General features: G+C 39.3%; 1 protein-coding gene and 1 long non-coding RNA gene across 3 annotated transcripts in view; one reads left to right on the top strand and one right to left on the bottom strand.

Moving 5' to 3' along the window:
• DOCK2 (dedicator of cytokinesis 2) overlaps window positions 1-22,310 on the top strand; it is a 395,355-nt gene that overhangs the window by 134,449 nt on the left and 238,596 nt on the right. Inside the window, exon 26 of the mRNA XM_054691629.1 lies at window positions 5,545-5,693. Within this exon, the coding sequence (XP_054547604.1) occupies window positions 5,545-5,693 (149 nt within the window). The remainder of the gene's footprint in view (window positions 1-5,544; window positions 5,694-22,310) is intronic.
• Window positions 5,465-20,732, bottom strand: LOC119237154 (uncharacterized). Of its 2 annotated transcripts, none has more exons than XR_008550391.1 (3): window positions 20,677-20,732; window positions 19,949-20,114; window positions 5,465-6,849 (listed from the first exon to the last, which is right to left on the bottom strand). It is a non-coding gene; the product is annotated as an uncharacterized LOC119237154 (long non-coding RNA). The 2 variants fall into 2 exon arrangements; XR_005123204.2 differs by lacking the exon at window positions 5,465-6,849 and adding an exon at window positions 19,366-19,541.

The raw sequence follows: 22,310 nt of genomic DNA, 5'->3' as shown, positions 1-22,310 counted from the left end.
TTCTATGAAATGTCCCTGAGTCATGAAATTATTGCACAAGCAGTTCACACTTCAAGAGAGCTATGAAGTCAGGTAGTAGCACCGTCTCCCATAGGACAAAACTTTCTTGAAGGGCACAGAGTCCAGAATCGCTGCATTTTCTTCTCTGCAGTCAATTGAACTAGAAAAAGCTCCTCTCTATGAAAATACAGAGTTGTTCTGTGGGTTTGTAAGTGCCTGGTCTGAATTACAATGTGAACTTGTCACCTGATGGCAGATCTCCCAGCCTTTGTCAGGCATCAGATACCCAGGACTTATGCTTGTTGCCTCTGTCTCTAAAGATTGATTTAAGGCTCTGCAATATTTGTCTTTCAAACGATTTGTGTTTGTTTGCTTGACAATCAAGTCACAATTTAGAAATGCTATTTCCTGAAGCTTTACAGATAATATAATTTCACAGCTCCAATTATAAATGAGAAAAATTATTTCATCTCCAAGCAGAGGAGCCAGACATTTCTGAGAAATCATGGTAAAGGAGAAGGTAAAATACTTTCTGAAAAACAGGCCATGTGATTAATGGCTTCCTCAGCTGAATTCTTGCTGACTCTCAGCACCAAGAGCCTTCATCTTGTGGGGATGTTGGTTTTGATTATCTGTAAAGTAGACAACTTTTGGATTGGTAAACCATTGCTGCTCTGGATCCACAGCAACCACAACCTCAATGGTTTATAAACAATGCTCATGTCTACTCTTTCCACCTAGCAAATATCCTCCTCCTTGCCTTTTCTTCTGAACCTAGATTTTATAGAATCATAGAATTTTGGATGAGGTCTTACCCATCATTCAGTTCTGATACCCATCATTTATCTGATACTTTGAATAATTCTTCACCCATACCTGTCAGTAGACAGCCACCTACAGCTTAAATACTTCTAGAGATGGAGAGCTCACTACCAGACATTCATGAGAATCTACTGAATCTAATTAAGTTCTATTCTAAGTAGAGCTACAAGTCTGGTGACTTCACAAGGAGATTATCATTAATACCTAAAATCTATCAATTATCATTTTCCCTTGGTTCATATCTATGTTTTGGGGATCTAACCAACAAAATGCACTGTCAAGGAAAAACCTGATTAAATTACAACACAGCTCTTTTTTATGGCCACTCAAAGAAGTAAAGACAGTAGATTGCTGTCAGTTGTCAGTTGACTCTCTTGCTGGGATAGCTGGGCAACTTCATCTCAAAATAGGAGTGTTTAATAAATGTAGTAGATTGACTAAATTAATGAATGAGTTAGTGAACTGCCTGAATGGATGAGTCCTCTGTCTTTGCATATATCCTTCCTATAGGTCTTAGTAAACACACTTAATAAATGGAGAGAGTTTTAAATGTTTTTAACCTTGAATTAGCAAGGGCACTTTAGGCTTCAAAACATTTTCTTCTTATGTTTCGAGTTCAAGACCACTGGCCAAACTTCATCTATTTCACATTATCTTTCTTCAAGATCTTATCAACAGAAGACAAGACTATGGTGTTAGAAGTTAGGAATGTAGGAAGGTGAACCCCAGAATTTTATTTTCTTTATCATCACTTGGACTACTGCAGGAGAATTATCATTGGTCTCTGCCCTTGGGGCTTTCCTTTCTCTAACTACCCTGTATAGTGTAATAACATCAATCTCCTTAAAACACAACTTTTGTTGATTTCCTCTTACTCAGAGAACTAGAAGAACAAGACTTTTTGTTGTTTTTTAAATTCCCTTATTAGAGCTGTTATTTATATTTCAAAATTAAATTTTTGAAGAGTAAGAATTTACAATCATTATTTAACAAGAGAATGCACAATTTTTATCTTGTTGGGTATAAATATGTAGCAACAGTAAAGTCAGAATTTCTGTCACTCACCTCCAATGACAAAGAATTTACCATATTGAATGAACTCTTCTAGCTTTTCTCTAACAAGCATTCTAACATACATAATTTCCTCTAATCAACAAAAATTTCAAAGTTACAAAATAGCAGTTTAGAAGATAACTTTTAAAATAAACTTCTGAATAAGCATTGCAGAAGATTTCTCTACCATTTTTAATAGGTAGATCTGCACAGGACTCAATTTTATGGTAACTAGATATGGACTAAGTATAGATTTAACTCAAATTATCCAGTAATCATATGTAAATATTATCCTGTTTTTCCCTTTATCTCTCTAAACAGAGGTAATGGATAACTTAGTATCTTGTACTCTCAAAAGTCATTAAGGCAAGGATTTCTTGAGTCCAAATCCAGTCCCATTAAACCTGTGGTCTAGTACTTCATCTATAATTTTAAGCATGTGGAATCAAAAATTTTACATACAATAGCATCTCTCCATACAACTATAACCTAACACCTTCTATTGCATTTTAGAACTTTCCTTTTACATGTCATCTCCTGGCATTATACTTCCAGAAGACTATTCCAGTTATCCTAGTTTGTGTACTTTAAGTCACTCTCTATTCTTTAAGCTCTATACTTCCTGTGGCAATATTATGTACTTATGAATGACCATCTCAAATGACACTTCTTTCATTTATTCAACCAAGATTTATAGAATTACTGCTATGATTCTGGTACTGGAAGGTACCAAATATTTGGTCCAGTTGTCTTGGAGATTATACTTTGGTGGAATAAATGGACATTAATTAATTAAACTATTTAGAAGTTAATTGCAAACTGAGGTTAGTGCTCTGAGAGTAGAGACACAGCTTTAAAAGAACCTGTACAGGTTTTTGTGAACCTTCCAATCAGGGAATATTTCTCCCTTCAGAAACTTTCATGGCATTTCATAACTACCATTTGGATTCTCTGGTTGCAAGCAATAGAAATCTATTCTGGTAAGTTTTAATAAAAATAAATATATTTGAAAGTTAGAGGGTATTACATAGAATGTCATTCATCAGAGGAATAGCTAGAATCAGAGGAAAGTCTCAGTGATAAGAGAAGAGAAATCCAGAGCAGCTCTAGGAGAGGAAGTAGGAAACACCATGGGCAGCCTTCTTGGGGTACTGTTGTAAGGACAGTTGACCTTCAGAGACTATTCTCTTCATATAGTGATTAAGAGCACAGGCACTGTAGTCTTAGATCAGATCCATCAATGACTGGTTTTGTATACTTGGGCAAATCCCTCTGTTTCCTGATCAACAAAATGGGGAATAATAGAATCTACCTCCTGGTGTCACTAGGAGGCTTAATTAAAGATATTTACGCAAGGGACCTCCCTGGTGGCGCAAGGGGTTAAGACGCAACCTATGAAGCTAACCACAGACTCTGCAGCATGAGTTCGATCCCCGGCCAGGGAGTACCCACATGGCACAGCAGACCTCTCCTGACTTACCCGCTGCTCCCCTCAACAGTGTATTTCAGTCAATCTGCCGGTTCTGTTCCCCACTCTGTCTCTGGTGAATCCTCTCTCCCCCTGCACCTCTGACCTGTACCCCCATTCTTGTATGCATAAATAAATAAATCTTTAAAAAAAGATATTTATGTTAGATATTTAAAACAGTACCTGGCACAATGTCAGCAATTATTGTTATTAAATTTATGTGTCTAGCCCTTGACTAGAAAAGGTAAAGGATCCTTAGGAAAGTGTCCCCAGAGTTTTATTTCATAGCAGGTGGCTCTTCAGAATAAAATTGGATGTCATGCCAGTAAAAGGGAGCACATATGTTGGGCAGACAGAACAAAAGATGTTCTCTAATTTTTCCCACTTTTATCTCATTCTATCTTCTGCCATTGCTCTTGGTTTTCACTGCTAATCGCTGTCAGATTTCAAGTATCTAATAGGTGAGAACCACATCTTATCTCTGTGCTTCCAGAAATGTAAAGACTTCTACATAAAAGATATTCATTACCTATTTCTTGTATTAAATTAAAGTTAAATCTTGTTATATAGGAGTTACATCTCAGCTCAAGAAATAACTTAGTGGGGATGACTTCAAAAGTTTTTGGAATTTTGGGGGCATTGCTCAAGTTTTCCCATTTTCAAGACCAATATAGAAACAAAACTGTGTAGGATTTTAGAACTTTCTGGAAATTTTCAGAGACAGAAATATCAGGAGACATGCCTTTCTTAGTGAAAGTTTCATTTAAAATGAAAGTAATACCAACAATCCCACTCTTAGACATCTAACCAAAGAATATGAAACCATCAATACAAAAAAAAAAATACATGTTCCAGTATGTTCATAACAGCATTGTTTACAATAGTTCAGACATGGAAGCAGCCTGCATGTCCATCAATGGACGATTGGGTAAAGAGGATGTGGTATATCTGCATTGTGGAATACTGTTTGGTCCTATGAAGGGATCAAATGCAACATTTTGCAATAAAATAGAGAGAGCTTGAGAGACTGTGTGTAGAAAATCAAGTTAGAGAAATAAAAAATATATACTGGACATTTCCATAGCATCCATTCAATAAGTAACTTATTTCCAAAAGTTAGTGGATGTCAACAAACACCCATGAGGACTCTCAAGTTAAGAGGGAGGGGAAAGGGAAAGGACAAGAGGATATAAAGAATAATGGTTAGGGAAAAAAAATAAAATGGAAACTACTGTGCACAAAGATGTAAGAGAGAAGTTCATTTTTAAACTGTTTGTGCCATTGAAAAATGTCCATCAGGGCCTCCCCTGGTGGCACAGGCAGTTGAGCGCTTGCTGTGAAGCTGTCCGCAGCCTCTGCAGCACAGGTTCAATCCCGGCTGGCCGGCAAGGGTCCCACATGGCGTGACAGACCTCTCCTGTATCTCCCACTTCTCCCCTCAGCAGTGTATTTCGTCAGTCTGTTCTGCTCTCTGTTCTGCTCCCTGCTCTGTCTCTGGTGAATCCTCTCACCCTCCCCTGAATCTTGCCTGTACCACGGTTTTTATATAAATAAATAAATAAATCTTAAAGAAAAATGTCCATCAAAGAGTATGGCAAATAAATACAAGATACCCATAAAAGAATGCTGAAAGCTGTTACAAATTATTAAATTGATCTCTGTAGGTAAGGACATACAAAGTGCTCCAAGAAATGTTGGTAAGTGAAAAAAATCAAGATGCAGAACAATACATATGTTGTTCTCTTTAATAAAATGGTCACCTTTTATAAAAAGGAAATGAAAACAAAATTGTATGTTTTATATTAATACATATGTGAAACGTGTCTATGAAAGGATCTTGAAGGTTTATCATCACAGTATGATATGACTTACTGAAATGAAAATCAAAATGATACTACATATTGTACACTGGTACATCTGCATATATACATGTATGAACATACACGTATGTGTTTATATGCAGGTAAACACACATATGTGGAGAATAAAAAATAACTGATTGCTTCTACAGAGTGGGGCTTGGGGAAGTGCCAGAATTGTGAATGATGCCCTAAGAAAATCTTAACCTAATCTTAAATATTTAATTTTTTTACAAACAGAGTATATTTGTGAGTTATTTATTTAGTGAAAATTATCGTTAAAAAAGAAGAGAAACCCAAAACTGAGGAAACTCAAATGCCTCTGAAATGCTTTCATTCCAGAATGCCGAGACATTCTGCTTCCTGTCATCACCAAAGAATTGAAGGAGCTACTGGAACAGAAGGACGAGATGCAACACCAGGTCCAGGAGAAGAAGTACTGTGTTGAATTACTCAACAGCATTTTGGAGGTCCTCAGCTGTCAGGATGCGGTAAGTCCTCATGATGATGTAGATGTTCTGGACTCAGACTAGGGCTGAGTTGATTAAACTCTAAAATATTGATGCTGATGAATAGCAGTTGCAGTCTAAAGATAAAAGTCAATGGCTTGCTCAGCAGGTCTACTTTTCTGTGACTAACTCCCACAGTTGTGAAAGATGACTTGGGGACTGTAGTTAAGCATGTAGCATTTTGTCACCATGTTTCTTGTCAGGCAGGCTTTCTCAGGGTGTAGTTATGGACATATTGCAGATTTTTTAGATGACTTTTCCATTGACTAAAACCCTGGTTGGCAGGGTTAGGAGAGGGAGGTTCCTATGCGTGTGACCAAAACAACAATCTTACCTGTTTCTCAACTGATTCATTGAGTTTTGTTTCTCCATTTATCTCCTATGACCATGGAAATGGTTAGGACACTTCCTGGATGAGCATATGTTCCAGATCTAGTCTCTGGGAATGGATGAGGAGTGGTGTGGTGGTAGGGAGATGGCTATAGCTGTGCTACCAATACATGTTTGACAGTCATCTTTCAGAGATTAGGCAGGGATGGAATCAAAAGGGAAGTCTCATTGAGAATAAGTGGAGGCTTTGAGAGGCAGAGTCTACAGAAGATGGTAAGCAAGATGGAGTGGTGACCACTGTAAAGATTAAGAGGCGATATTTTATATTCAGGCCTAGAATTCTTTGGACATGGAGGAGGAAGATAAGGGTTCTTGATTTGACTTTGCTTCTTTTGTCCTTGAGTAATGTCAGGAAGGTATCTGTCTTTAGATGAGCTGGTTCCAGAGGACCGTGTACACACAACCAACCAATAAATCTTTTTTAAGTATTATATGAGCATACCATCCCTGACCCTCTCCCCTCCTTTAGAGAGTTCTCAGAGAAGGATTATCTGTGATTAAGTAAATTCAAAAATTCTGCAAAGCAATATTCTTTTGCAGTTTATATCCAGAGTCAACCATGATTGTGTGTTTCCTCTTCTATCTCTTCATTTTTTACCATGCCAATTTAACTTCTTGTTACTAGGTAAGTGAATGATTGCTTCCTTCATTCATTTACTCATTCAAAATACATATGATGGATCAAGTGTGCTTGAGGCATTGGGGTTACAAAGACATGGTCTCTTTCCTTAAGACAATCTTTACAGACCTGTAAATGAGCAATTACAATAATAATGACTAAGCTCTAGATACATATTGTAAGTTCTGGAGCTACAAATACAAAACCTGTAAGTGTGTGTCTGTAGGTAAGCATTTCTGTCAAGGAAATATACACAAAGTCAGCTGAGTGTCCAAGGATGAATAATGAATGATCACAACTGCTCCTTTATTTGCTGTTTACTAGGCATTGTGCTAAAGGTAATCCATGGCTTCTTTCTGCTTATCCTGATAAGTGCTAAGTATTATTATTCCCATTTTACAGATGGAAAACCTGAAATTTGTATGCTTAATATTCAAGACCAGTCAACAAATAATTGACAGGGTCAAAATTAAAATCCAGGTTTATCAGATTCTAAACTCTGTATAACCATAGGTATTGGGAATACAAAAGTATGCTCTTTTTCTTCTCATTTCCTTCCTATCCTCACCCTTGTTACAAGGGGAGAGAAAATACAATACCCCAAATCTTGGAAACTCAAGATTTACTCTATATGTCAGGGTGATTCTGTTTTCATAAGGATATCCACTTGCCAGCTGTTGAAATGGTTCCAGTCTTTGCTACTTGATCTTTAAAATTTTTTTACAGTGTAGAGACATGAAAGTTGTCTCCAGAAACATCCTAAGAATGTTGCTGCTTCCTATTGAGAAGAATTTACAACGTTTCTTGCATTTTAGTTATGCTCAAATCCCTTTTATTTTTTATTTTTTTTAAATAACATTTTTTTAAAAGATTATTTATTTATACAAGCACTGGGTGAAGTCAGAAGTGCGGGAGGGTGAAAGGATTCACCAGAGCCAGAGCCGGGAGTAGAACTAGAACAGGCAGAGTGACGGAATACACTGCTGAGGGGAGCAGCGGGAGGCAGAAGAGGTCTGCGCCATGTGGGACCCTTGCCCTGCGGCCGGGGATCCAACAGCCACTGCAGAGGCTGCGGGCAGTTTCACAACCCAGCGCTCAATTGCTATGCCACCGGGGAGGCCCTCAAATCCCTTTTAATAGGGAAAATATCCTGGACCTTTGGGTCTATGCCAGTGGACTCCAGTTTGAGGAACACACATAGTGGGTTAACTGCCAGCTTCCTGTTTTGGATAAAAGGTTTGTCCCCAGTTCACAGTTCAGTTGTAAAGCTGCAATGCTGCGACTCTGCCCAACCCAAGGGAATGAACCCCTTAAGTTCTGTCTTAACAGGCATCATCATTTTGCACATTCAGTAGCATCAGACAGGGTGAGAAGAGCTGAGGTCTCACACACCCTCAGTACATGGGGCTTCAAAGCTGAGATGTAAGTGGGAGGCTTTGAGCTCCCCTTGGGGGATGTGGCATCTGGACTTGAGGTGTGTGGGAGGTGTGGTGTCACTTTTACTGCCTCTGAGTGTGCCATTTTCACACTGACTTCTGACTGTGGGGGTTAGCCCCCCTTCCCCAGGGTGAGCAATCGTTTCTGTTAGATGAGCTATTAGTTACTATTATTACCATTGATTTTGATACAAGATTCTGATGCTTTCCTCCGGCTTCACATTCTGCCGTTCCAGCTCATGAAGATGGAATTTTATGTTTTCTTTGACAAAGGAGATTCATTTAGTAGCCATTAAGCTGAAAACCAGAGGTCCAAAAGTATCCAATCTAAATCGCTCTTGGTCTAGTAGATAACAGCTATTCACACTGGTTGCAAATTTGCATCACTTGCAGAACTGTTGAAAAACAGCTGTGTCTAGGCCTGGTCCTGCTTGTTTTGATTTAATTGGCCTGGAGTTGGCTAAAACAGCACAATGAAAAGTACACCAGGTGATGCTAACAGATAACCAGTGTGGAGAACCACACCTCTAGCACACGTCTTAAACTTGAGCAGGCATTGGAACCACCCGGAGGATTTGGTAAAACAGGCCTCTGTTGGATTTTAATTTTCAAATGCATTCTTAGGTGATGTGGACACTGCTCGTCCAGGGACTACACTTTCAGAACCATCACTGTAATGCAGTCTCATTCTTTTTCATTGTAGCATTGCTGGAAATGGAAGAACATTTGGGTTCATCCCCAGTCCTTTACCTTCTTAACTGGAGAGCACGTTCCAGCTCATAAAGTCTAGAATCTTTCAAGATGGCATTTAATAAAATGTAAAGTGGCAAAGTCTTTAAATACATCATTTCTACTCATAAATTCATTTTGGGGGCAGGTGTGGGGACACAGCCTATGCAGATATCTGACTTTGAAAAGCCAGACCATTGGATGTGTTTTTGGTTTCCACAGGCACCAACTTCTCAAAACTAGAAAATTGGAAGAAAAATAAAAAAGGCTCCCAGACTAAATGTCCTGGATTTTTCTCCTGATTGTTTGGATCCTCCCTGCTGATAACAGCCTAACTGTCCATTTTTCACTGTTTTGTTGTTGTTGTTGGGGCCAGGGAACAACACATCTTCCCAGGCCAAGCATAGACTGTCTACCTGCCAGAACCCTTCGCCTATGGGTAGAACCACATCAATTGGGGCATTGTGCTCTTGGGGGTTGTGAAAGGATGCTGTCTTAGTAGATTGTCCTTGTTTGGGTAATTACAGCCCACACAGCAGGTCTGGCATGAGGAAGCTATGTTTTCCTGTTATTACCTTATCCATTGTAACCCTGGGTGGCATATGACTCAGGGGCAAATGTCCTCCTCAGCCTGGGTGCCCATATTTTTTTAATGATAGTGTTGAGTTCTCTCACCCAGACTGCCTGAGCTGCATTTAGCATATGAAAGGAACAGACTCAGGTGAAGGATGAAAGCTTGACTTCTGCCTCTATTAACTCCTTTTCTCCCCCTAGCTGAGGGAGTTTAGTTGTCAACTGCAGTTACTTTGAAAGGCAGTTTCATACTGGCTTCCTTCTGTGCCTTGCTTGCTGCTGAGTAACTCATAAAATTTAATTTTGTGCCAGACCCAGAGGGAGTTGGTTTCCCACCCCCCTTCTTAAAACAATGTTTTTGTTTCTACATTTCTTTCCTCTAACAGAAAGGGGAGTCATCATTTTAAACCCTGCTTAGCCATCATAAAGTGGGTAAACATTCCTAATCCTGTGGAGGGGTTGGTGCTAGCTGGAGCCACAGAGGTAGAGAATGCTCAGAATCAGCTATTTAAAAAATAACTATTTGACTAAATCTGGGGATTTTTACCAAGGCTCTTTATTAGTCATGAATGATTTGGGATTTTTGATATTTTTATTCATCAACTTAGACACTAACATGCAAATCTTTTGCTCATGTTTTTCTTTCTCTTGCTTGCAATGTCCTCAGTTCCATTCTTTCTATGCCAGCAAAATTCTAAACCTCTTTTAAGTTCAGCTCGGATAATACCTCTTTTCTGAAATCTTCTCAATTGCTTGTCCTCTTTTTCTCTTCCCAAACCCAGCTAAATTAAGGGCATCATTTTCTGGTTTTCTGTAACTGGGCTTCGACTTGTATGACAGCAGTGACTGATTTGGGTCCCCTTGCTGTGTATACCCCTGCCAGATGCTGAGCACCAGCATTCCAAGCGCAAGCCTGGCTGTCCTGACTTCACTGAGTTTAGGCCGTCAGGCCTCACCCATTGCCAATTCCAGTTGAGTCATCATCCTATCCTCCTGCTCCACTAAAATCCTTTCAACCCTTCACCACACCAAACTATATTCTTGCACTTCTGGGCTGCCTTAGGAAGGAATCACTCTTCACTCTCCCAGGAAACCTTCTCTAACTCTCTCCTGCACTCTGCTATTGTCTTCCTAGGAACAGCTTCCTCCTGCTCTTCCTAGCACCTGTGTTGTCATCCTCTGTGGCCCTGTCTGCCCAAGAATAGAGCTCAATCCTACAGCAGCTCCACCTGCACAATGCTTGGCTAATGAAGCTCTCTGTTGGAGGAATGAATAATAGAATGAATATGACTTTGCCTGAGACTCAGCAGCAAGGTCTGATTTCTTCTTCAGGTCTTCTGCTCTGACTGCTAGGAAGGTATCCTCATTGTTCTTTTAGACTTCTTTGGATGTCACATGAAGGGGTTGAATTTATCACATCATCTTATGACACATTGCCGTCATTGACCTCTGCAAGGCCCTCCCTTGTCGAGTGTGTACTTATTTTCTAACTGTTATTCCCATCTCCCATTCTCATTTTCCTACTTCCCTCATCTGCTATAGGTATTTTGTCTAATGTGTTGAATATGCATGTGTGATTTTGCATGCATGTATTTTTTTAACACACATATACACTCACACTCATGCACTGCTTTTAAAGTGGATCAGCATTAACAGTTAAGGCACTAGCATCTTCAGCTCTGTTAGGGTCCACATGTGTGCAGAAGGGACCGTGACACTCACAGGGACTGGTCTAGAATAGTGGATCTTCTTGGTCCAGCACTGTCCCTGACCTGCCTTGTGGGAAAGAAGCTTAACCTGCCTCTGTGCTTCGTTGTCTTCCCAATGCACCCCTTATGGCCACCTGAGTTCTGGGCTCTCTGATAATCCCAGGCAGCATGCCTTATGAAGGGCTAAAGGGAGGCTGCTGCTGCCTCTTTGTATTACCATTTAATTCCTGGGAATCCATACCAATGTGCAAAAGCAGCAGGGTTTTCTTCTAACCTATCTGTTCCCTCGTATTTCAAACAAAAAACAGGGAGAAAAAGCTTGCTGAAATTCTTTTGTCTGGTGAATTCCAAACAGAGCAGCTAATTAAGACCCAAAGTTAACGTTGAAATAGATGAGAATCCTACACTTTCCATTGTCTCCAAGGGCCTTGTTTTTCCTCTGCTGCCATGGGGTCAAATGTGATGCCCTTCCCAGGCCAGTGGAATGACATTGTCACTTCATGGACAGTGATAAACTGAATTTTTTTCTTTCCCAGCACCATTCAGCCTGGAAAGTGATTTCTCCACCATAATTGTTTGTTTGTGGTCACCACATGTCAAGGTAGAACTTATTATCCCCATTTTCCAGTGAGGAAGCTGAGCCTCAGAGAGAGTCTAGGTGACGTCCTAACTCAGCTCAGAAAGTTCTAAAAGGCAGAGCCTGGGAGGAAATACCTATCTCACTCCCAAGTCAGCCTCACAAACCACATTGCCCACTACCACTGCACATCACACTTGACCCTTTGAAAGCACTTTCACCAGCACCATTTCCCTGGTAGAGGTCAGAGCACAAGCTTTGAGATCAAGCTCCTTTCCTGTGTCTATTCCACAAGCATTCAGATAGTGCCTCTCATGTGCTCTCTACTCTATGCTGGGGCCATATTGGCAAGCAGAGCTGGAGATATATCCTAGCTCTGCTTCTTACTAGCTGGGAAACATTATTATTAACTGGAGAGTCATGAAATCTGTTGGTAGAAGGGAAGATGCTGTTTCCCTGGATGGGTCAGAATGACAGTAAACAAAAACATCTGTGAAAACATTCAGTACTGTACCTGACCTGTTTTCTCTACTCAACCCTGTGACTTTGCCTTTCTTGTCTATCCTCTTCTTCTTACTACTCCTTGCTTCTAACATATCCCTATAATTATTTTAACTATAGTAGAGGGCTAAGTGGCCTTTTGGGAGAATGGGGAACAGGTATTGAGCCTGGGGAGGACTCTGCATCACATTAGCAATGAAGGCAGCTTTCACACCAGCCCTGGTAGCAGCCAGATGCTTTGGAGCCCTCGCAGATTCCATGGAAGGCTTGCCAAGAAGCAGCAGATGCTGCTTCTGGAGCAAAGTTTTCCCTTGCAGGGATCTGGTCCTCATAAGGGTTCCCAGTGGTATTTAGAAAAGTGTCAACCTACCTTTTCAGGGGCTTCTTTGAGTGTTCTTGAACCTCAGGGCTCAGGGTAATCACTGTGTGAGGTGATGTGATGGAGCTGGCTCACACCATCTCATGAGAACCAAATGTAAAATATTTAGGAATCTTGAGAGTTGGGTGATAAATAACTGCTATTATTACAAATTTATATACATATATAAAATTAAATAAGCTATATTAAAATCAAAGGTTATTAACACTCAAAACTCATCACTTCCTAATTACCTTACTACTTCGTGTATTTATCTATATTCTTAACATTATTTACATCTATGAAGAAACTTTATTCTCTGCTGCTACCTATCTCTTCCCAGCTACAGTTCTGTGTTTAACAGTATGATGTAGATAAGGAGTAACTAATTTGCATGCATCGTATTTGCATGTAATACAGAATTTGCATTCATCATATTTATCCAGGCCTTTATCATTTCTATCCTGGAGAGCCAATTGATAAATATTTAGCAGCACACCACACTTGAGACTCAAAGGAATTGCCCCAAATAAGAAAAACCCCAAAGCCCAAGGGAACTGCCTGTGCATGTCTCTTTTCCCCAGTGACTCTAGATCTGAAAGATCCCCTGGGACTGTTCAAAGGGAGGGTCCTCTGGGGATGAGGTAATTTTAGGATAAATTGAACATTCAACCTAGACCAGAGATACAAAAATATGTTTTATTCCTCATGACAATTCTTATGCATTGGGAATGATTTCTTTCCTAGTAGTGTTGAGAATTTTGAGATCTTAAGTAGGCAAGTGAGAAGCTGATTCCTTCTGTAGGTGGGTGGGGGTGGTGGTGGGGACAATGACTCAGGTGACATGAATTAGCAATGCCTAAACTAGACACTTACTCCACACAGCTGTGTGAAAGGCAGGTTTGACAGGAAGATTATCTTTCACTTCAGGAAACATTTACCTTTATTTTATTTTTTAAAAGATTTATTTATTTATACATACAAGAATGGGGGTACAGGCCAGAGGTGTGGGTGGTGAGAGGATCCACCAGAGACAGAGTGGGGAACAGAACAGGCATATTGACTGAAATATACTGCTGAGAGCACTGTTTACAATAGCTAACCTTTGGAAACAACCCAGATGGCCAAAAATAGATGATTTGGATCAAGAAGATGTGGACTTATACACAATGGAATATTACTCAGCAATCAAAAAAAGATAAACTCATGCAATTTGCAGCAACATGGATGGAGCTGGAAGGGATCATGCTCAGCGAAATAAGCCAGAAAGAAAAAGAAAAATGCTAGATGGTCTCACTCATAGCAGGAATTTAGAAAACCTAAATAAGGTACCAGGAAAAAGACTTATTATAATAAAGTAAAAATCAAAATCGACAAGCAACTATAACCCAGAGACACACTACAGGGCAGCGGGAGGAGGAAGTGGGATCAAAACAAAGGGAGGTGGGAATTGTACGGGCAGTATAACCAAGATAAAAATGCATACATTGTGCAAAAATGAAAAATGATGTAAAAAATATGTAAAATTAAAAAAAAGAAAAAAAAGAAATATACTGCTGAGGGGACAGCTGGTGAGTCAGGAGAGGCCTGCTGCGCCCTGTGGGTTGCTCCCTGGCTGGGGATCCAACTCATGCTGCAGTGGCTGCGGTTAACTTCATAGGTTGCGTCTTAACCGCTTGCGCCACCAGGGAGGCCCGGAAACATTTACCTTTAGTCCTTAAATAGGACTTAATGATTGCTGAAAGTTCATTTTTGATTAGGCAAAACTCCATGGTCATCATTGTTTCAAGGATGAGCCATGGACAGATACCAAAAGTAATAGGCAAAGCTGTGATGAAAAATGGGATATTTGCGTTGTCTCAAAGAATCTCCCCGAAGTATCCACATTTTAATTACATAGGGAAAGTTAGTAACTTTACAGTTGAGAAACCTCACCTTAACCAAATGATGAAGGGGAACATGACCAGGAAGGACAGACATTAGTATCAAGCTGCCCTTGACATGAAGTACTGAGAAGATCACCATACCACGTATATGGGGAATCTTACCCAAAATGCCTAACATCAACCTCATATTGAGCAAACACTCAACAAACCCCAACTGAGGGATGTCCTACAAAATAACAAGAGTAGTGCTCTTCAAATGTTAAGGTACGGAAAGAAAACAAAAGAATGAGGCATGTCACATATAGATCAGAGGGTACTTGAGAAAATTCTCAACACTACTAGGAAAGAAATCATTCCCAATGCATAAGAATTGTCATGAGGAATAAAACATATTTATGTATCTCTGGTCTAGGTTGAGTGTTCAATTTATCCAGTATAGGTGCCATCCTATTTTGGATCAAATGCCAGAAAGTGGACATTAGAATGAAATCTGGAGAAAAATGAGAATAATGTCTATAATTTAGTTAATAGTACTATACCATTATGAATTTTCTGGTTTGAAAATTGTGCTCTGGTAATGATACCAGCTACCAGGGAATCTGGGTGAAAGGTATATAGGAACTCTTTACTGTTTTTGCAACTTCTCTATAAATTCAAGATTTTTTCCAAAAATCAAAAATTTAAGCTTATTTTGAAGTACTTAAGTGATAACCCTCACAAAGAATGCACAGGAGCAGTTCCCTAAAGTACATATGGTACCCTGCTTGTGATGGTTCAACTTATGACTTTTCAACATCATGATGTTATGAAAGTGATATCCACTCAACAGAAACTGTACTTCAATTTTTGAATTTTGATCTTCCCCAGGCCAGCAATGTGCTGCACATTCCTCTTCGCTGATACTGGGCAGTCCCTAGTCAGCCATGAGAGCACAAGAGAAAGACTCTATAGATTTAATATTGTTTTATCTCAGTTACTGAAGTTTTTGATGTCTCTTAAACTTTGCCCCTTGGCAAGAGCCTCAATCAGCTTGCTCTATCACCCAAGTCCTGCTTTTCATACTTTTGATCAGCACTAGCTTATTCAGTAACAAATCTGGACTTTGACCTGTGAATGAATGAGCAAGGCAGCTTGCAGGAGTGAAGTTTCCTTCCCATTTACCCTGCAAGACTGTGGAAGATTTCTGTCTGCAGGGAATCCTGGGATAAAACCATGCATTGAAAGGAACAGCCATTTACATTAAACATTCACTTGGACAACCTCTTGATTTCCAAAAAGCATTTCTTGCATGTTTAAATTAAGTCTCCCCTTCACTGTTGGGAGGCATGAGTTAAAAGCCCACTCAGCAGCAGAAAAATATAGCTATGCTTGGTCCAGGTTACAGTTACTGAGGGAACTATAACTTTGATTTGCACAACTGGTATAATTGTAAATCCTTAAGTGGAATGTGTTAAGTGAGGAAGACAGAACTCCGCTTCTGAAGATGATTTTGATCTGTCTATAGTGCTTCAGCTGTCATATGTAACCTGGGGTAACAGGTAGGCACAGCACCAGAAAATTTTCAGAAACCATCCTCCAAGAGTTCTAGAATGGACATTTTTTTTTCAGGGAGATTTCAGATAACATTAGTCATGGAGACAAACACAGCCCAAATTAGAAGGTAAAGCACTGAATTTCAGAAGCTTCTCCAAGCAGCCTAACCTGCTACTGTCATTTTGATTCCCTGTTACATTTTCTTTTACCTAGAATTCCAACTCAACATTTCCCTCCAATCACATTTCTTACTGTTTTCAGCTAATATTTTGTATCCTAGAGAGAAGTCTCTCACTTTTCTCCTAAGCCTTCATGTCTTTCCTCTTTCTTTGTCATCTGCCTTTTTTCTCAATCTGGAAGGCATCTTTTTCTTTCCTCTGCCAGTTCTTAAGGCCACCAGTGGTGGTTCACAATTTGAATGTAGCCAACAGATATATTTCTCTTGGTTTGACATTTACATAATAAAAGTCACCCTGTAAGGCCTCCCTGGTGGCTTAGGGGTTAGATCTCAGTGCTTTCACCACTATGGCCTGAGTTTGATCCCCACATATGGCACAGCAAACCTCTCCTGTCTTCCCCATTACTCCCATTAACAGTGTGTTTCAGTAAATCTGCCTGTACATGTTCATGTTACCTGCCTCCCACTGTGAGCACCTGAATTGTGGTCCCTGAGAGCCAAAACTTGCCCAACTCAACTTCCCCTTCGATTATGAAATTATCCAAGATTCATTTTGCCCTGTCTTAGTCACTTTCTGGGCTGCATTTGGACAACTTTTAACTTTATTATAGAATTTACCACTTAATTATGTGCAATTTTACATTTTTCTTGTCATGTTAGATCTGTCTAAAATTTTTATAGTTATTTCTCTTTTCAACAAAGGCAATGTCTTTCCATCGTATAGCTCACTAAATATTAACTGAACACCTACTGTTTGTCAGTCACCATTCTGGGCACTGGGGTTCCAAAAGCCATCAAGTTAAAATGTTCTGTCCTTCAAAACTACCTCTGTGATCTTATTTCCTGGTGCTCCCCAACTCTAGTCCTTGGTATTAGGAGTCTATCCATTTCTCAGGGCACATCTACCTTATGCTTTTCTCCATAGTTAATTTATCTCTCACTGATACAATGAAGTTTCTAAATATCGAAGCAAACTATAGCTGTCTTTTGAAACCTAGTCAACTTCCCTTATCTCTGACTCAGGCAGTCCATTCCAAAAATATGTGTGTACCTCAGTCTTTTACACTTTTGATTTGAATTATTTCCTAGAATTGCTTTTATATTGGTATCCTATGTCTGGTTTGCAGACTCTTCAAGGGCAGGGCTGATTCAGTCTTATATTTCTCCTATATTTCTCCACTGCCTGGGCATAGTGCCCACTTCTGAGCAGATACTCAATAATTAATCTTTATGGCTTGATTGATCTTCCCATATTCAATTAGTCTACTTTCTATAAATGCATGCTGACACTAATTTTATTTTTTTATACTCAGCAGAAACAAGCAAGAAAGGTAAATCTGCTGCTGCATTAAAACATCATATAAAAGCAGGTATCAACATTGAGCATGGGTGTACTTCCAAAGTTCTTTGTATATCAGTTTGGAATTCAGCATGCATTTTACCACAGAAATAATGCAGAAGAATAATACTGGTTAAGGTCCTAGTCTGGCCTGTGTGAGCATATACCTATAGTGTAACTAAACTCTGAGACAGAAAGTGCTTACACTTACTGTCCTCATTATATGAATAGTTTACAAACATTGTAAGTGTTTAATCTTACCTGCTATTCATCACACTTTGCTCCTCTGTAAATGGTTTGTTATCTCATTTAGACATTAGCTCCATGGATGTAAGGACTGCATTTGTCCCCTATAGTCAAATCCAGCAGCTGGTACAGGTTAGACAGTCAAAAAATATCTGTCAGTTTTCATTTATTTAAGCTCTAGTTGAAAGATTATAAATTTTGGATACACAGAGATTCAGTATGGATTCAAATCCTAGCTGTGTGTTCTTAGGAAAGTTACATGGCCTCTCTGAGCCTCAGTTTCTGTCTCTGTGCTTACCATGTTGCTGAGCATGTGGTTGGTACCTAAAATATTTTTATTCTTTCCTTCCCTCTTGCCCTGATGTAATCCCTCAGAAAGTGTTTGATTAATTAATTAATGATATCTGTTTTTCATGCTGCATTGGTTGAGGTGGTATTAAAGGGAGGGTTATGTTTGATATCAAAACCTTTCAGCAACTTTTGAGAACATGTGAGTGCTAATTCCACCTGTGGTTCTGACAACCTTTCTGATCTCAGGCAGGTCACGCAAATACATCTGTAAAAGAGTGATGGTGGACTTCAGTTATTTTCAAGCTTTTCCACTTAAGTATTGCTAATTTCACATGATTGAATGTAAACTCTCAGTGTCCTGTCAGTGGAAACCAAAGGTTGAATTTATTTTAGTTCAATCTTATTTTTTATTTTAATTATTCATATACATTTTATATTCATGATAGGACCATATTTTGAAAATATAGCTTTTCATGAGACACAATTTCATGAATGTGAGCTCTAAGTCAAACAGTCTGCCAGGTATCTTATATGCAGAATTCAATGAATTTTTATTAAAATGCTCCAAGTAAGCTGTTATTATGCCTGTTAGTGAGGAGCAAACCAAGGCTTACAGGAGTTTAAATAAATAGGTTCAGGCTGCATAGCGAGTTAGTGGCAGAGCCAGAATTCAATCTGTCTAAATGTAAGTCTTTTCCCTACACCTCTTCAAAGGGTAAGTAAAAGCAGAAACTTCCCTGGTCATCATGTAAATAAAAATACTTACGTCATGATAACTGGAAAAAGAATACAGATTGCCTGTGTGCTGCATAGAGATTTTTCATTCAGATAGACTTGAAAGCATCATGGAGGGATGAGAAGTTAATTATGTTACAAGGCTGGACTTGTGGGTATATTGTGTTGTTTTTGTTTCTGATGATGTTCATGCAATAGATAACAAATATTTTAAAAGAATATTCTGCCTAGGGCCTCCCTGGTGGCACAGCGGTTGAGTGCTGGACTGCGAAGCTGCCTGCAGCCTCTGCAGCGCCGGTTTGATCCCTGCCACCAGCGAGGGTCCCACATGGCACGCAGACCTCTCCTCTCGCGCCCGCTGCTCCCCTTAGCAGTGTACTTCATCAGTCTTCCTGTTCTGCTCCCTGCTCTGGCTCTGGTGAATTTTCTCACCCTCCTGCGCTTCTGACTGTACCCAGTGCTTGTATAAATAAATAAATAAATCTTTTTTTTTTTTAAAGAATATTCTGCCTAAGTTAAAAGTGTGATAAGAAAAGAAAGAGAGATAACTGATTTTGTTAGATATTGTAATTTCATTTAGAGGTTTTTGTGAGGGCTCTGAATTGTAAGAATGTAGGCAAGCTAGAATATTTTGTCACCCTCTGGCTTGACAGGCTTCACTGTGGCTCAGGGTAGATAACCCAGGGCCTCAAAGAACTCAAAGATGTGTCTCAAAGAACTCATGGAAGACCTGAAAATCAAAATAATAGATTTTCAAAGCAATATCTGTGGAAAGTGGAGTATTTTTTTCTGTGAATAAGTCAATCTTAGGGAACTGAAGGAATGTTTTCATATCTGGGGGCAAGGAATAACATGATTCAGGGAAGTTTGGAGAGAAATAGTTATAATCTTCTGAAATAACCCCAGAAGACTAATTATTTATTTGTTTGAAACTTATTTTGGAAGCAAATTTACAACACTACATCCCCTTGGTTATAGGGTAAAGGGTAAAAGAAGAACAAAAGGAGATGGTGCACATAAGAAAAGGAAATAGCCAGCATCTTTGCCTCTTGAGAATAGATAGCTTAGTACATATATTATTTTGGATTAAACTCTGAACTGGTAAGGTGTAAAGTAAACTTAGACAATATCACTCACCCATTCATGCATCCTCCCATCTCTCTGCCATACATGGTCACGTTTATTTCATATATTAAATGTTTGTACTGCTTATCCCATGTCAAGTAGATTTTATCCTTTGGACATTCATAATTGAAAGATGTGGTCCCCTCATTCCAAGAAGTTCAAATATGATTTTGTAGAACTTCAAAACAAAACAACAAACGCTGCCTATGGTGAGGTAGAGGTTTAGAGTAATTCAACCAGAAAAGACTTCCCAAAGGCAATGATTAGAGATTGGCAGGTAACCAGGGAGAAGGTGTATCACACACAGGGAAAAACATGCTCTCAAAGGCATTCTGGTTGCTCTCTGTGGGCAGGGTGATTTGATCAAGATTGGCTGAATTAGGACCTAGAAAAACAAAACCTCCCCAGAACCAAATGACTGAACTCCCTCAAATGGCTGCCTGCAGTCCCAGGCTAAGCTGTATGAACTCTGTGCCATGAAACATGGTGACAGTGGGATGATTCTACTGAGAGTTCTAGGTAATTCTAGACTCAGTGTGAGCAGGGTGACATGGCACTGATGGAGGAAAATGGGCTGAGAAGAATATACAAGAGATATTCACCTGTTATTAAACACTAATTAGAAGAAAACATCGTTATTACAAAGCCCCACTTATTTTCCCAAAGAGCCTACAGGCACACATTTCTTCTGACTAGTTCTGACACCACTGTCCTTCAGACATCTTCCCAGATTGCCCTACCTTGGATTATTTAACCTTTTTCTGAGCTTCCTCAGCACTCTGTGATAAAAGTGTTATTGTCCGTTCCTCACTGTGTGGTTCTTTCCTAGTCACACATAGCCAGCAGTCAATGACATCATAAAAGCAGGCTTTCTCTGTTCCTGTATCCCCAGCACTTGGGACAGAGCATGGCATATATTAAATTAGTAGCTTCATATGAGTATTATGTGCAAAGCTTTCAAAAAATTATAATGTCCAGGTCTCAGCCCTGGAGATTTAGAAGTAGTCTGGGGAAGAACCTGGCATGAATTCTTTATTTATTTAGGAGGGCCCTATGTTATCTTAAAAATGTACCAATGACTAGGAACCTCAGAAGTAGATTATTAGAGAATGTTTTTGGTTGTACTGAATTTTAATGAATGCTATACATCTTTTTTTGTTTGTTTTATTTTTGTTAGGGCAGAGAACTTGGTAAGGAACAGCAAACTTGCTATTTAGGCAGCCACAAAATGCTCTAAATTCACCCCAGACCTAAGAATACTAGGGGAAAAAAAGACTACTTCTAGATGCTACACCCTTATTGGAAAAGTATCTTACTATATAGCTAGTAATAAACACAAGGATTTGGCAAAGATGTATTAATTATACTAATCAACTATGCTGGGCTCTCACTAATTAAGACTCTAAAGGGGGTGAGCATTCAGAGGAAAGACTTTCTTGTTTGTGGTTGATCAGGGAAGGATTAGAGCCATGGATTAAAAGTGAAATAAATGAGTAGATTATGGAAAATGGGAAATTAGATACACATCTTTTCATCTAGAAAAGCCATTGGAAATCATAGATCAAATTGGAAAAAATGGAATAAATACTTTTCATTAGTTCTCCCTCTCCCAATTAACTATGGGTACATAAGTTGTTCAGAGAAAGATAGTAGAGGAGAGGAAGCACAACAGGAGTTATTGAAAATAATAGTAAATAACAGACATGAAAGAACTCTAAGAATATTTTGAAATCATTATTACAATTAGAGGACAGTGAAAAAACACACATCAACTTAAAGCAGGGACATACATATACTGTTGGGGATAGATGAGGGAGGGGAGGGGGAGAGAGAGTGGCAGGGAGGAAGGGAGGGAGGGATAGTGCTCTTGTTCAGTGATTTTATCAGCACCATGGAGAGAGTCACAAATTCTCCATTGCTTGTTCTTTATCCAGATGAGCTTTGGCAGAGGGTTTTAATTACATGCAATCTGAACTGGAAAAAAAGCAAACCTTGCTGTCTGTGTAACCACAGATATACATCAGAAGATAAACATTAATTCCTCAGATTTAATGCTTCTTTCTGGTCAATTTTCTTCCTATAACATTGGCCTACTTCCGCCATCCTTTCCCAGGAAAGGAAAAGAAGTTCAAGTATAAGATTTTTAAAGCCTCCTGTTCATGGAAATATTTCTAAAGTTTCTGGTGTAATCAATCCCTATATGGATGTGTCAGTTTGAATAATCTCTGAATTCTGACTAAAGCACATGATTCTGGGTTGTTTCATGAAACCTGTCTATGATCTCAATCTTAGCCTACCTGAGTTGGGAGGAGTTTGTGGAGGAAAGAATCCACTTTAAAAAATAGAGCAATAGAGTTTTGATTTGGGGAGATCC

This window comes from Talpa occidentalis, unplaced genomic scaffold (assembly GCF_014898055.3).
Source record: "Talpa occidentalis isolate TD23 unplaced genomic scaffold, MPIMG_talOcc4v2.1 talOcc4.9, whole genome shotgun sequence".
In the NCBI taxonomy this organism is placed as follows: domain Eukaryota; kingdom Metazoa; phylum Chordata; class Mammalia; order Eulipotyphla; family Talpidae; genus Talpa; species Talpa occidentalis.
Note: the sequence above shows the minus strand (reverse complement) of the source record. Positions and strands in the feature narration are given on the sequence as shown.